General features: G+C 40.4%; 1 protein-coding gene across 9 annotated transcripts in view; it reads right to left on the bottom strand.

Annotated features, from left to right (window-relative positions):
* The window catches only part of RAI14 (retinoic acid induced 14), an 85,500-nt gene that overhangs the window by 33,980 nt on the left and 34,786 nt on the right, over positions 1-16,734 (bottom strand). For 8 of the 9 annotated variants that reach the window (XM_050986609.1, XM_030236928.2, XM_030236925.2 and 5 more), the window contains one exon: positions 3,062-3,192. In XM_050986609.1, coding sequence (XP_050842566.1) covers positions 3,062-3,192 — 131 coding nt within the window. Of the gene's footprint in view, positions 1-3,061; positions 3,193-3,479; positions 3,510-16,734 lie in introns of those variants that run through there. The other variant, XM_018922907.3, reaches the window with a different exon arrangement.

The raw sequence follows: 16,734 nt of genomic DNA on the forward strand, positions 1-16,734 counted from the left end.
AGTCAGCTTCATCCTAACTAAGCAAACAAACACATCAATATATACTCACAGGGATCAATAGAACACTCATCCAAAGAGCTCCCTTCCCAGATGGCACTGCAGACAACTTCCTAAAATGTAACCAGCAAAGCCACATGAGCTTCATTAGGTTCAACAAGGCCAAGGGATGGTCCTGCACCTGGGTCAGGGCAAACCCAAGCACAAACACAGGCTGAGCATGAACAGACCCAGAACAGCCCTGCCCAGAAGGACTTGGGGGTGCTGGTGGACAAGAGGCTGGACATGAGCCGACAATGTCAGCTCACAGCCCGGAAATCACACCCTGCTCTGCATCCATAACACAATAATTCTGTTTTTGGGCAGCAGGTCAAGGAAGGTGATTCTGCTTCTCTGCCCTCATGAGAGGGAGCACTCTCTTTCCCACGTCTCTCCAGGCTGTAGACAGGAGTGTTGTGCTGCACAGTGTCAAGTGCTCTGCACAAGTCCAGGCAGATGATGTTGTTGCTCTTCCCTCATACACCACAGCTGGGACTCCACTGCAGAAAGCCAACAAATTTGTCAGGCATTATTTGCCTTTATTGAAGCCATGTGGCTGTCACCAATCACTGCCTTATTTTCCATGTTCAAAGCTCATGAGAGGAGGCTCTGGAGAGACCTTGTAGCACCTTCAAGTACCTAAGACAGAGCCTACAATAAAGCTGGAGAGAGACCTTTTACAAGGGCATGTAGAGATTAGACAAAGTGAATGGTTTCAAACTAAAAAAGGGTGGATTTAAATGAAGTAATAATAAAAAATCCTTTACTATGGAAGAGGTGAGGCACTGTAAGTGGTTGTACAGAGAGGTTGTGGAAGAGCCATTCCTGAAGTGTTCAAGGCTAGGTTGGATAGGGCTTTGAGCAACGTGGCCATATGTGTGTGTCCCTGCCCGTGACAGGTGGCTTGGAATGAGATGATCTTTAAGATCTCTTCTAATGCAAACTATTTTGTGATTTTGTGAAATCTGAGCACAAGGGTGAACAGCTCTCCCAAAAAGTCCTGTGCAGACTGTGACTTCCCAGCACAGGAGTTGCTGATGTTACAGGTGGGGTAGCCAACAAACCAGCAGCCCACCAACAGACCTCAGTGCTGGGCTGCAGAAGGGTCTCTAAGCAGAGCTTCTGAGGCTAGGCAAAACCAGCTGTGTCAGGCACCCAGGCACAAGGCAGGAATGAAGCGCTGGCATTATACTGCAAATGTAGGAAATGTTGCAGAAATGATGGCTGAATTCCGTTTTGTACACACCAAAAAAATTCTCTGGAGTGATGAAAACACAAACAAGACACAGCCCAATAGTAATAAGACATGCTGGAGAACATTTCTGGGCCACCTTTGGTAGCTATGTTTCTCCAGGTTAGTGTCATTGCTCCCACACCTGTCAGTCTCTATTTTTCAAAATGTAGACAGAAATAACCTGAGCAGGTCTGCTAAATTTCCCAAAGCACTGGAAACAGAATGAGACTTGACATGCTGTATTTCTGCATCACAGCAACACTGCTTTTCTTTCCCCTCTCTCAAGCTGCCTTTTAAAACACAACACAGAAAAATTTTTAAAAGTAAATGACAGTCAAATGAGCATACAGAACAAGAAGCAGCAGAGATCTTTATAGAACTAACTCACATTTGTTCCAAGCAACTGAAAGAAGTATTTGCAACTGCAGTATTAGTAACACCATCATTCATATAAATATATGCTTACTGACTTAGCAGCTGCAAACATAGAAAGAAAACGGGAATTTAAAATTGTAACCATGTAAAGCTCAAAAATTGTTGCACCAATACCTAGCTACATTCTTAGACTTAAGAGATACTGATAAATTCAGTCTTGGGTGGTTCCCTAGGAAAATCCATAGTATCAATTTATACATGAAACTTGCAAACTTGTTACATTGGATACACTGTATAGAGAGAGCAGTTCAAGAAGATCTTAAGAACTGAGGTCTGAAGTTATGTTGATTGTAAAAAACATGAAATGCTAAGTACAGCTGTAATTCTGAAGATTCAATGGCCAAAAAAAAAAACATGTGTGCAACTTTTAAAAATTAAAAACCTATTAAAGTATGGAGGAGAAAGCCTGCTTGACGTAATTGATGACTTGGACTTCTACAGTAAGAAATTGCAGGTTATTATGAGTCAATCCATCACTCAGTTCCCTCAGATGCAGAGCAGAAATAGAGCAGATGTAGGAAATTGAACCAGACCAAGAAAGAAGCAGAGTATGACTCAATATATGTAATCCAGAGGTAATTTATCAGAACCTAGAGTTTGGTATAAACGGCTTTCTACTGCCCTTCCAAGTTCTTCTTTGCCCACATCTATCCAGAATTTTATCAAGGCTTTTCTTCTGTCACAGGACACCTATTTCTCACCTATCCACCGAATCATCTTTCTGTGCCATACAGAGGAGAGTACAAGGATAGTAATCTTTCGGCTGTACTTTTCTTAGTGAAATCTTTTATCTTCCACAATTCAGAATGTGTGCAGGAGAACAACAAGAAGAACAGAAGATATATATGAAATATATAAATCAAAAGGAATCTTGTTTACACAAAACTTTCATTAGCACACTTCAATCAAAACAAGGAACGCTTAGCAAATCCTTAGCACCTGCAGGATTTTAAAACTCTTTCACCATAGTTTCATTCAGTCAAACCCATTAGCATGAAAATATATAATTTCTGTCATATCAAAGTAACGTCCATGGGAGAAAATATCCCCAAAGATTAATACCTTTTGGAGTGTGTAATCCACAGTGTGCCAGGAAATTTGAAAATACCCTGTCCTAAAAGGATCCCACTCCACCCAGCAGATTGTTAACCTTCAAGTTACTTCAATGGGTTTATGATTTTGAAATGGCATTTTAAAGGTAAAATTAAAAATCAAGACTTTCAGAATGCATTGCGCTTCAGAAAAAAAAGAAACCTTAATTTTCAGGACAGTATCTGGTTTCTAAATCACAGAAGTGGCCCATTTCTAGGGCTGGGGTTTTCCACGAGTTAAATCACAAGTTTTGGTTGAACTTACGCAGTTTTGCCCTCACTGTCTTGTTTGGTGGCACTGGCTCCCTTTTTACCCAGCAGTGAGGCCACTTTCTCAGGGTCCCCATTCTCCACTGCCTGCAGCAGCCGGTCATCATTCTTATTCCACTCGTTGGTCTGAGCACAAGGAAAAGAAAGGAGAAATATTATCAGTACCAGCTTCATGTACAGGCTCTCCAGAATGACCCCCCATGCATTTATCACCACTGAAAGCTTAAACAAAAGCCCAGCCCAAAGAAATGGCACAGACAAAGACGCATGGAAGTAATCTTCAAGCTGTGCAGCAGAGGTTCCCAAGGATTTGATGGCTTAAGCCAGGGCCTAAGCAATGACTGAAGATAAACTGTAACTTGGAAACTCTGCAGATGAGCAGTGCAGGAAAAAAAAATACCATCTTTTCTTACTGTATTTTCAAACATTCTTCTCTATTTTTCCAGTCCTGGTTTCCATTTCAGAGCTGTACTGGCCCCATTGGACCTTCACTACATACATCACATGGATAAGCAATGAGGTGCCTCATCTTATCCAGACCCCACCCTAACAACCCAAACCAGCCAAAAATTTCCATACTAAAGGCTTTTCCCAGCTCACATTTTGTAGAGGTTAATGGCTTAAGAGACTGCCCTTTGCAGGCTGCAGCTAGCTTTACTAAGTTTTTTATCCCACATTGGTCTCTAAAACAAACAAACAAACCACTCACACAGTGCTACTGAAAGAAAAGAAAACCACCCTACTTTCAGATCTTTCCAAACCTAATCCACTAAATCTTTTTGATCCCTCTCAGCAGCTAAATCAAGAACAGGACATGACTTCCCAATTTGATGACTCTCCCTCCACCTCTGAAAGATCAGGACAATGGCCTATTTCCTCTAATAGGCTTCCAAGTAGAATCTAGCAAGATCCGAAGAAAACAGAGGACAGTTAACCTTCTGTATTCCATGTGATCACAGCAAAATCAGCTCTGGAAAACGAGTTGAAAGTTGCACACAACTGGACTAACAACAGTCTTCAGCCTCCAGGAAAAACAATTTGGTGCAGTTAAAAGCTGTATTTGAAGCAGTGTTAGCACCCAGCTACACTCAGGAGAGTTACCTATAACAGCTGTGGCTTTCTCTTTAACACCAATCAGCTCATCTCCAGCATGACTGCCTGCTCATGAGCACTTGATTTGTACACAACTTCTGGAATTACTGAATTCATGTTAATACCTTGAGAAATACTTAATAAAAAACAATAAAAACACACACACCCCCCAACACCTTGTCCTGATGCACTGTATGTTTTTCCTTTGACATTTCTCTGTCTGGTCTTGAGAGGAAAAGTGTATGATGTGCACATTTATATGAACTAACCCCACAGGCTGTGCACACCCTGAAAAACAGGAGGAACAGGAGGAACAGGAGGAAAGTGTTCCAGGTTAAAAGGCATTTTAAAAACAAATTGAAAGAACCATTAGGGAGAGTGCAGCATGGGCAGGAGAGCAGACAAGTTGGGAGAACACCACCTGGAACCAAGAGTATGAATGGCAGCTCTGACAAAGGAAGTGGCACGCTGACAGAGCAACTGCGCTCTGTTATGGCAGGGAATGACTTGTGGGTCAGTGCACATCCTGCAGGTTATAGTCTTAATCTTATGGCACTGCAATAAATTTCTATAGACTCTGGAGCACTAATTACATCAGCAAAAAAAATTGTTTCTCTAAGCAATATTTAGACTCCATGACAATGAGTGGCCAGCCAAGCAGCAGGCTCCACCCAAAATGAGACTCATTGCCTATTCTGCATTTGGGGAATTTCATGCTTTAAAGGCAGCCTGTTATTAAAAACAGATGTTGAAAAATGTCTCTCACTTGTAAATAAAAAACTTAAAGCTAACACTCTTTATTTGACAGTACATGTTTTGTTTTGGAGTTTGACCGGTTTCTGAGCTTTTTTATTATTCAGTCACATACGATATTTAAATACAGGCTATTTGATGGATCAACCTTAATCTACACACATGTCCAATGCAACACTTCCTGAAATCACCAATTTACTTTTGAAACATGAAATTGAATAAACTAAACAGGAAAATGTTAAGATTAAGGCCTACTGAAAATCCTTGGCAAAACAGCTTTCAAAAGAAAATTCAGCTTTAGAGTACAAAATGGCCACATCTTCAAGAAGCAGTTTCACAAATATTCTTCAATAGTCAGCTATTAAAGTGAAACATTATTGACATATAATCCAATAGTCAGTGTTTTGGTATAAGCAAGTAAGCACACAAATACTGACTCCCATATCTAAAAAATATCTGAGATAAAGTGTCAATTTCCCCTTTGAGAAGCTTCCGTGGAAACTGTATTCATCTATAATTATACTATCATTAAAATGCCAGACCAAATAGGAATGAACACAGCTGTGTCCCAAATTACCCCTCAGTATTTATGCAGTGTGGAAGCTGCACTGAGGAGATACTCAGATATTGAATGGAGAACCCTGGAGTATTCTGAAAGTGATTCTGATGATGCAGAGCAATGTTCATGCTAAGAGTAAAACATTTTATTACATATGGAATCATTCTTTTACAAGAACAGATTCTTTAACTCGTATTTACTGTAGTACTCAACCATATCCTTTCTGGTATCCTAAAATGAACACTCACACACAAACACAATTAAGGACAGACTTAATGAGGCCTCCACTAAAAACTCTTGCCTACTAATTTGTACAGCTAAAAAGATCCCATCATAATTGAGAAATAAATAGAACTGAACTTGGACAAGCCATTAAGTGACCCTGAAAACACAACCAGTAGTATCAGAGGTATCTCAGTGTCAAGGAAAGGCTATCAAAGTACATTTCTTAATTTTTCACACAAAGCTGGAGAATTATTTCCTTTTCCTACTTAGAGGAACATGGTAGAGGCTGGTGGCTAGGCTAGATCTGTATTTGGCAGTCATTTTAGATTCCTGTTTTCAGTTTTATATCTAATTAGTGTTTCTTCTTTCAAGCATTGTGACTCAAGAGATGTTAGAGGAATGAGTAATTTTAGAGATTGCCACATACCTAAATCCACTTATATTTGTTCTTGCAATTGCATGTTTAACATCCATTACACTACTGTACCTGAAACTTTGTTTTCTCCTGGAAAACAAAAGAATACACGTAGTTTCTCTTTATCATCATGCAGCACAGTTATGCTTATTTATAAACTAAAATATATGTGTCCTACCCAAGATGTTTAAAAGCCATCACACTCTATTGCTCATATAAAATTGTTGATCTTTTCATTAAAGCAATAAAGATTCCATTCTAAGGCATCAGTAAAGTGTCATCATTGTAACTGTAGATGAAATGTCAATTTTACGCAAGCTACAAAAAACTACTTACAGACCTTGTTTTATTTTTGAAATTAAATTATACACAAATCTGTTCACACAGAAGAAACAAGTATGAAGGCATCAGCTGGTGTTCAAATATTCCTGATAGAATCAAACTGGTTTTTTTCCTTCCCATTGTGCTCAAAGACCAGCTTTTGTGCATTCCAAAAGTTAAAGGTACAGCAAATAAAATAAATGGCACATAACAGACTCTCAAAAACACTTTTCAATCCCTACTGTCCATTTCTTCTGAAGAAGAAAAATCTCAAAGGACAGAGAATACAGAGAATATGACACCCAGAAAGACACTGTACCCAGGATTTGGCAAGGAAGTAGGAGATATTTAAGTCAGCAGGGGTCTTAAAGTGCCTCATATACTCAAATATTGCACAGGCACTGCTGTCCATAGCAGATCAGAAAACCCAGATTTCTGAACAGAGGAAGTAACTCCTGCATTACATTACATTTCTGGAATCTCTTTTAATATTAGCCTGGTTTTGACCCCACAAGTCACACATCATCAAGTATACACCAAAGACTTGGGAGGTAACTTCTGCTGGGATGATGCAAAACATGGGTACTCCCCGTTACTGTTCACTGTAGAAGCCACCCTGAACTGACACCCATCATGCAGCACCAGCATTTGTGGGTGCTGCATGATGGGTGGTGCTCTCTTCTGCCAGGAGTACAGGACGGCCAGCAGAACCTTAGCTTCATAAACCCGCTGTGTTTCCTCCACTGCAGTCCCCAAACCTTCCCATTCTACTTTTCCAAGCTGCCCAGATATTTCTGCTGCCCCTTCTTCAGCTGTGCACCACATACTGCCCCCTCTATCTAAAGATTCCTCATTTGCCTTGCTTTCAGATCTCATTCAAATAGCAAGGCACCAGCCACCACACAGCCCTTGGGGAGCTTCAGTTCTGTTATACCACTCACTCAGATAACATAAAAGTGTTTTCTTTTATGCCAGAGAGGTCTCCACATTCTGAGCCAACTCACGCAGACCATTTCAAACCCAAGGTTACACAAAATAGCAGCACAGTCTTCAGGAGTATATTGACTATAGCACAAGAGCAAAAAAAGCAATGGCTAAGCAGGTACTTTTCATAACCAATAAAGCTGGGGGTTCTTTGGTTTTGTTTGGAGGATGGTTTTTGCTTGTTTTATGCTAAGACTGCTGCAAATACACAAGTTTGTCAACAGAGTATGTAGCATTCTAGTAAAAAAACCCCAAACCTGAGCATCTTAGCATAAACACATATGTGTAATGAATCTTCTCCCAGAGAAGACTGCACATAAGAGTTCTCTTCACCTCCACCTCCACCCTACACACACACCCGCCCCATTCCTCTAGGCCACAAGCCAAACAGTTATCAACAGCCTTCCTTCAAACAATTAACATTTTGCAATAACAATGGCTTGTGAACACATGCAAAATTGATGAAACACATATTTCAGCTTCACAGACCACAGCCAGTGCTCCACTCAGTACTCCTTCAGGTTTAGGGGAGGGGGAAGAGTTAGTCTGTTGTTTGTTTGGGTTTTTTTTAAACATGTATAGCATTCAGTATAGGTAGCAATAATGAGTATTACATATGCAGAAACAAAGTAATCTAATCAAAGCTTGACATGCAAGTTTTTTGATAAAATAGGTGTTTTTCCTATTAATGTTCAGGAGATCAGAAAACCCGTCATTCCTAATAAATGCTAAGATACAACACTGACAGCTGGAAGGATGGCATGCTAAAATTAAACATGTGGTGGCATTGAACATCCCACTCAAGCGTGCCTTTTATTCTTGATTTTCAGTTTTCAGGTGGAAAGGTGTGCTATAGGGCCTCACTCAGAAGCACCACCCTGGTAACAGTTCAGTGTTTTTTGTACTGAAACACTCATGAACCCAAGAAAGGAGCTGGCAGCACCGAGGTAGCCACACTTAGGATGGAAAGCCACACCTGCACAGGGCACTGTGTGGTCTGTGTTAATGAAGTGAGGCTGAGAACTTGATTGACTTGATCTACACCATCAGTTTACGACCAGTGGTTAAAAAAGACAATGCTCAAGCCAATGCAGAGTGCTCACACCACCTCCAGTGATCACCATCAAGATGATCTCTCAAAACCATGGCTCCATCACAAGCTTTGGCAGCAATTACCAACAGCAACTGCACTGGCAGCTGTCGAGTCTCCTGTAAGCCCTCTCTGTGCACTATTTATTTCCAATTTTATCATTGTGAGGTACTAATAAAGCACTTATCATAGCTGTGGGACTGAAACCATCCAGTAAAAATCCTTCATATTTGGGATCACACATAGCATGTTGGCAAGTTGACAGATTTTGAGTCCAAAGAGAAAAACCTTCATATTGAAGCCTATTTTCTTAGAGTTAAAGCTTGCAATAGCTGTTTTATACATTGTTTTCTCTGTCACAAAGTGAACAATTTACTTTCCAGAAGAAAAGCTGAGGAATCAAAACATGTTCATAAAAGGTACTATTCATTTTTTCATCACCACCATATCAGGATATTAAGCCTCAATTGTTTAAGATTACCAGCAATATCATGCAAGAAAACCTATAAGAGGTGATAGTTCTACTTAGCACTTGTACAACGTTTTCCATGAGCAAATACCTGAGCAAACATTAACTGGCTACAACTTAGTTTCTTTATCTTTGGCATGCAGCCTACAGGAGATGATTTAAGTGACCTTGCATTGTTGCAAACCTACTGGAGACAGAGTTATGTTATCTCCACTGAAATCAGAACTGCAGGGAAGCTGAGTAGCAAATTGAAATTCCTGATAATTTCGAACTCAGCAACTCAGTGTCTGAAAAGGAAAGGAATACTTAAAGACTGGCGTCACAAACAAATGCATGGCAAAGACACTGAACACCACCGCATCACAAGGTCATCCACAAAAGTCCACATGTGCTGGACTTCCCAAGAGAGTTTTAAAAACAAGAACAATCTTATTGTACTCAATGCATTCACTAAACAAAACATCCCTTGAAGTTAAAACAACAGATGACAGTTTTTCTGGAAAGAATGGCTTATCTGTAAACACTATAACCAAGGAGCCAGTGGTGTGTAGGTAAGGAGCTTAAACCTTTCCTGGCCTTCCCATCTGTAATTTAGAGATTCTACTTGCCAGCAGCAAGCTTGGGTGGTGGGAGTGGAAATCTCACTTGCAGAAGGGCAGGATGTTGTTGACCTTATCAGCAACAGCTTATTCCAGTCTGCAGCAGCTTCTCTCAGGACATTCAGAGCTCAGCAGATCCCGGCAGCTGCTGCCTCCTGCTCCTTTCAGTTGCTGCCGCTCCCAAAGCCCGCACAGGGCGATGACACAGCACAGTGGCATTGCAAACTGACCTCTGCTACACCGAGGCAGCGCCCTGAAAGGTCATGCCAAAAGATGCTGTGCTCATTAACTTCACCACAAGTAAAGTCTAGACCTCTAATTAAGCTGTCAGAAATGCAAAGTGTGACAATGGCTTTCAAAGTATTCATAGTGATACTATCTAAATGTCACTAATTGCTACAACCCAGTCTCTTCCAGCTTCACTTGACCATCCATGTTGCCTGCTGCCATCAGTCACATGACGGCTAATGATGGCTAATAACAGTAATTATATTTATATAGGAAGATGAAACATTTGCAGCTCACAAGATTACACATGCCATTCTTTAAAGGTGGAAATAGCAGCAACGAAGTAACCTGTGCACATTTTACAACCTGAATAGTCAGTCCTTTGCCCTCCTCTTGCTTCTTGCCGTGGTGCCTAGCTGGGGTAACTGGCCATGCAAATTGCATGAGACCTGTTTGATACTGTATTTGTGTCAGACCATGAAGTCCATTTGAATCAGAGATAAAAACACGACAGGGAAGGCAGGAAGCAGTTGGAGTGAATGGACAAGGAATGCCAACAAAAGACTAACAGGCAGATTGTCAGTAAACCTTGATAATTACCCATTCACTGGGTAGCTTCCGTAGATAAAGAAGTGATTATTATCCAAGCAAACCATTTTTTCATGCTGAACCCCAGAATAATGCAACTGAACAGCAAGTCACTCAGCAGGGCACTTCTATCAGCCAGTGAGACTGCCCGGAAACTTTCCTGGCAGAAGGGGACCACAAGCTGTGAAAAGAAAGGGTCTTTCACCAAGAGAGAAGGGGAAAGATGACCTGACTAAAATGGTCATCTGAGACTGCAAGTCTGGGGACTGGGAGTGTGGGGGGAGGGAAGTTGTAGAAAAAAGTTAGTATGGTCTTTGCTTACATGATGACTGGAATTTGCAGCAGGTTGTGAGCTGTGCTCCAAGAACACTCAATGAAAGTCAAAACAAGTTTGAAACGAAAGTGGAAATAAGTCTGCTGTTTTGCTGAGATATTTGTATTTCTTGCATGCAAGTTTCTTGGGTATTTTTTGTCTGTTTTGGTGGGGGTTTGGTTGGGTTTTATGAGTGGGGTTTTTTGTTTGCTTTGTTGTTTGTTTGTGTCATTCTAAAAAACCCTGTGGTTAGTTTCACAGTTTCAGTCAGGCTTTGAACGCAGAGTACCCATAAGGTCAGGAAGAGAACATGCACAGTTAAAGCAGAGAAAAGCAGCCACTTTTTACCTCAACTGCAAAACTTAATTTCTGTAAGAGCAAGAGAGTGAAGAGCCTGAGAGCAAAAGTCAGCAAGGGGGGCCAAGAGAGCGTGACACAGTCCACCCAGACCAAGGAATACAGCTGGCCCACACTAGTGAGTTTAGAGGCACATGACAGAGTTTTGTGTGGGTTGGGAGCCACACAGCTCACCCATACTGCTTGTTTCACTTCATATTAAAGGCCACAATGGTTTTTTTAATCCAGATACTACTTTTCAGCCTTTTTCAAAGAGATAAATCAATCTTTCCATGTGAGGAACAGTGGCATTTCCTGCTAGCATTACATCTAGGTACATCAGGTATTCTCTTTTCTTTTAAACAATTACTGATGTTTTCACCTAAGCCATTTCACTCCATTGAGTATAAAGGGAAAGTGATGAGCAAAAAGCTCACAACATGCAAGGCACTAGAACAAAACAAGAAAAAGTACATCTAAATCATTAGTAACATACAGCCGGAGCACGGGCAGTAAGTCCAGCTACTGTCCATTGTTTATCATCTCACACATCATCAGTACAGCAACTGAAGATTTATCTTTATTTTCAGATAGCAAAGGACATAGCAGTAAGCACACCACATGCAAACAATCACTCTCAGTAAGACAGAAGAAAGTAAAGCCAAGAATTAATTGTGTATATTTGTATAAATGAAACAATGTTTATCTTAGCACAGGAAAAAACACAGGGGACTTTCTAAAAATAAAGACGTTAAATCTATTCTGTTTGAAGTGACCATCTCCCATTGTTCTGTCTTTTCTCAAAGTTCTAAAGATCTGAGCTACAGAGGATTCAGATGACTGCTCTCATCCTGAAATTACTCAATAATTGTACTAAAACTAAAATATATCTAACAAACTACTGATTACTGCTGGATACATGGGAGCTCTTTCTTTCAATAAAATCCATGGGGTGTCAAAACACAGACTTAAAAATGACCACACTTCTTAAATGGCTACCCAAGGATCCTCAGATTTTCCTTACCCTTATGTATAAAAACATATACAAACAAGAAACTGATAATCAGCATGAGATATATGAGAAAAAGACCGCTTCTAAAAAAGTTTTAAGACTGAAAAACTACTTAATCAACAGACATTAGTTACTTAGAAAGGTCAAATAGCAATTCACATAAAGCCTTTCATGTTTTGGGATTTTTGCTGTACAACTGCCCCACAGTCACTTGGGAAAAAGGGGAAATCAAGAGGTTCAAAGTAAAATTGCCTGGATAATCTAACATGACCTTTTATCTGGTAAGTATATTTCAGTGGTAAGTAGGCTGTAAAATACAGAGGGAATGCTAACTCTGCAAACAAAGTTTGTTTATTCAGCTATTGTGTTGATGATCTTGATGATCCTCTGTAGTGTGTTAGACACAGTGGTCTGTGAAGACCAGAGTGCAAGGACCAAGGCACACATCTGAACTCCTCGGTTCTAAATAGGGACAGGAACAGCCCCTTAGATTTCAACATTTAAAGCCATAGACATACAACTTCCTTAGCAGAAAATTTGTGAATTCACACATTAAGCCAGCAAGCATCCAAAGGAGGTGAAGGGTCTAGAGGAGAAGCTGTGAGGAGTGGCTGAGGTGTCTTGGTCTGTTCAGCCTGAAGGAGACAGAGGGGAAACCTGACTGCAGTTACAACTCCCTCATCAGGGGAAGAGGAGGGGCAGGCGCTGATCTCTGCTCTGTGGTGACAGGAACTGAGGGAGTGGCCTGAAGTTGTGTCAGGGGAGGTTTAGAATATCAGGAAAAGTTTCCTCATCCAGAGGGTGGTTAGGTACTGGAACAGGGTCCTCAAGGCAGTGGTCACAGCACCAGCATGACAGAGCTCAAAAAGCATTTGGACAATGCTCTCAGGCCCATGGTGTGACTCTTGGGGTGTCCCATGCAGGGCTGGGACCTGGACTCAATGATCCTGATGACTGCACTCCAAATCAGCACATTCCATGATTCTACAACTTGGGTATCTGAGCTGACTATGTCTACTGAGATTTTTAGTACCATGCTCCAGTTTCTGTTGACTTATAAATGCAGAGAATACAGGTAATTGATGGATCTTTTTGATTTCTGATGGCCAAATGGACATCCATCATGTACTGGCACTTTAGACCTATGGCTCCATCTTTCCTCCTGTCTGTTGCTAAACCTGTCAAAACATTGCTTATTGCTTATCTTGCCACTTCTGCAGTAAGCTAAAAATCAGCAAGCTGATTTTCATGGTGTTTAGAGTTCCTACCTGTTTTTCCTCCCCATTATTCTGCAAAGGGGAATATAGACACAAAGGCTGCAGGAAAGGAAAAAAAAACAAAAGGGAAAATAAACCACAAAAAACCCCCCACCAAACAGAACTGCACAGTGTCTAGAACTGATATAAGATGTACTGCACTAAGCTGTGTTCATAAGGTACAAGCCACCATTGTACTTTGTGTTTGTATTACAAATGCCTACATGAAATTTCAGCTCACAATGAAAGTTGCTACCTTTTTTTCCCCCTATTAGCAAGACAAAGTACATTGCCTGACTAAACTTCACCATCTTAATGTTCTTCACAAGTGCCGGAGGAGATCTCAGATGTTTTTAAAAACACTTCAAAATATTTTTTTACCTACTAGAATGCCATTGTAGGAAGCAATACAATTTCTAAATTCATAACAAAATATGTATTATTATTTCAAAACTATTCAGAGTAGAAAAACAGTCTATTTATAGTTGAATTCATCATTCTTGTAAAGGACATAACCACTGTTACGGGATTATAGCCTTCTGTTCTGAAACCCATGACAAAGCCAAACATAACAGTGCAAGCACAGAGACAAATCCCTATTCCAAGAAATTATTTTGTTTGGAGTCTTCAAGGACTTAATTTAATCTCCAAAAGTACTTCATGACTACATAAGAAGGCAAAGAAAGTTTCACTATCTGTCTGATCTTCCTGAGGCCACTAACAGATGTTAGTGCTGTGAATTGACTTCCAGACCTAATATTTGCCAGTTTCCAAAATCAAATATTAAAGAAGCAAGCTAAGCTTAGCTGCTTTTACTTCCAAGACTGCAATGAGGGATAAACCCAAGAGTCACTGGGAAAAGAAAGCAATTGTTTTGCATTAAAATAAAATCCACTTCAGCTGCCAGTGAAGAACATGTGAGATTTCACACCACCACATCTTCCCACGTTGTTTATCCTCCACATCACATGCACTGAGAATCAGACAAGTCTTTTATGCGTCAGACTCTCTGTATGCAGAGAATCAACTGCCCACACATGCCAGGCCTGAAGCAAAAGGAGAGAGAGAACAAGCAGGCACTCACCCTGGTTCTGTCCTTAGGCCTCCTCTGAAGAAGGAGTTCCATTTCTCTACAGGCATGAATAATGACACGCACAAGTTTTCTGTTCAGCAGGCATGGATGGCCTTGCCTTTCATCTGAGCAGAGCCACAGCTTGCACACCTTTCTCCAGGCAGCTCCTGGAAACTCAGTTTGGCTGCCCCAAGCCAGTGCTGGGGGTTTAACTCTTGCCAGTTTGATCAGTGATTGAACTATCAACCTGGCACAACCACCACAGCTCAGTATTGACAGACCGATCTGCAAATCAATAACCTGTCCTCATTTGAACATTCTTATCAATAATATGCGATTTACTACAACATTCAGTCCTTTCACCACAGTGCTTTTGCTAACTTGGATACCCTGCAACTCATCAAATGCACTGGAATGGCTTGCACAAGATGACAAGAGCTACAAACAACCCTCTGCTCTTTTGTTTTAATTAAAGATTCACTTGGCTCCCACTAATTAGTCCTAGACTGGACTATATTTGCATGTCACAATCATCAAGATACTCTCTTGTTATCAAGATAAGTGCCGCCAGTGGTTTGTCTGTCCTTCCCCTCTAAGGAATACTGTTGCTGCTGTATCAAGACAGCCAATTGCAGGTTGTCTAGTTTGTATTCTGATTTCTTCACAAGATCTGCCCACATTTGCTGTAATAGAGCTCAGCAGCTCAACAACATAGAAATTTTCAGATTCCTCAGTACAAAGCTACTGAAAATTAAAAACCTATAATAAAACGGTGACCACAGCACAAAATCCTGAAGAGCAGTCCACTCTCCAGAGTCTCTCTGGGGAAAGAACGCACAACCCCAGGAAAAGTGAGTGGGCTGGCTGTGCTACCAGCCCCTTTTCCATTAAAAACATCCCTGCTACAGCTATAACCATTTCATCACAGCTCTTGCAGGGGCTGACATGAGAGAGAGAAATCCCTAGGAGCATCATAAATCTTATAAAACTTTTTCCCCTTGATACTTACAAGCAAGACTGACCTGACTGATATCCCTAGCCATGCTCCCCATCAGGATCAGTTTACTCTAAACACATTTCAAAGACTGAGACTCCACACCAGGGCTATGTTGGATTCTGTGGCATGCATCTTACAGAACAACTTAGAGTAACTGCTGAATTCAGACATGTTCCCAGGAGCAAATGGCCAGTCAGCGGCAAAGTAATTCTCATCTTTTTTCAAAACATGCTTTTCAATAATTCATGTGAAAGGATGGAGGAGCAGAGGGAGAGCAAGGATTTGTAACAGGTTTTAAGTCTTCATGGAATAAGAGATAATGCCTAGGAGCTTTATGAGTCATGAAAAAATTCAGAGAATGTGCATTTGTTGGTTTTTTTGGTTTCTTTTAGGAATCCACGTCACACATCTTAGAGTTCCCTTCCATCTCATGAGATAGAAAACCCAGAATAACATACAAACATCCTTTTTTTTTTCATCCTGTAAGAGCATCTTTAACAGATTCAGTTAATAACTGCATTGGATTATATAAATAAGCTGAAAATGAGATAGTTTTTATTGCCAGAGACAGCAGAAGGTTTCCAAATTTTATGGGTTAAAAAAGACAATAAATTTAACAGTCTTTTGAAGATGCTGGTATAATCCTTCCAAAACTGAAGAGTACAGATGACTCAACCATATGGCTAAGTTCCACCAAAATTCTGTCTTGTAATCATAAAATATGATGTAATGCAGTTTGGTCCCAGGAGAAGGAAAGGCGTTAGACATATGTGACATGCACAAGCGTTGCCTGGATCCATCTGGCTAGCTATTTTAAAAAGGTATTACACAAATGAGCAGGGTTTTCTAGAAGACTCCAAGATAAATATTCTTAAGCTTTCTCCTGGATAAGAAATGGATATTGCTCTTAAAAGCTACATTAATGCACCAGCTGTTTTCATTACTAACTAAATAGGTATAATGAACAAGTTGTTACACCGTTCTGCAGCAATGCAGCTTTAAAAATTTGCCTTTATAGACTTTGAAAGTAACCCGTGGTTTATTACTATTTCACACTTAATAGCATGAAACCTCTTGGAAAAAAGAGTTTGAAGGACTATTTGGAAACCAAAAGAAGATTACCTTTTAAAATATCTGGGAAAGAGAAAAGAACACACATGAATTCAGAATACTAAGTGGCAAAGGATGTAATTTTCTGCATTATGTAAACGCTGCATGGAAAAAAGGTGCTGCAAAGGAAATCAGAGTAATCAACTGTAAGACATAAAGTACTCTTCAGTTCACTCCTGAAACATGTGCAACAGAAGCCATCAATATCTCAGTTACTCAAATATTTCACATAGTCCCTCGGAATTAATG

The sequence above is a fragment of the Serinus canaria genome, chromosome Z, assembly GCF_022539315.1.
Source record: "Serinus canaria isolate serCan28SL12 chromosome Z, serCan2020, whole genome shotgun sequence".
NCBI classification, from domain to species: domain Eukaryota; kingdom Metazoa; phylum Chordata; class Aves; order Passeriformes; family Fringillidae; genus Serinus; species Serinus canaria.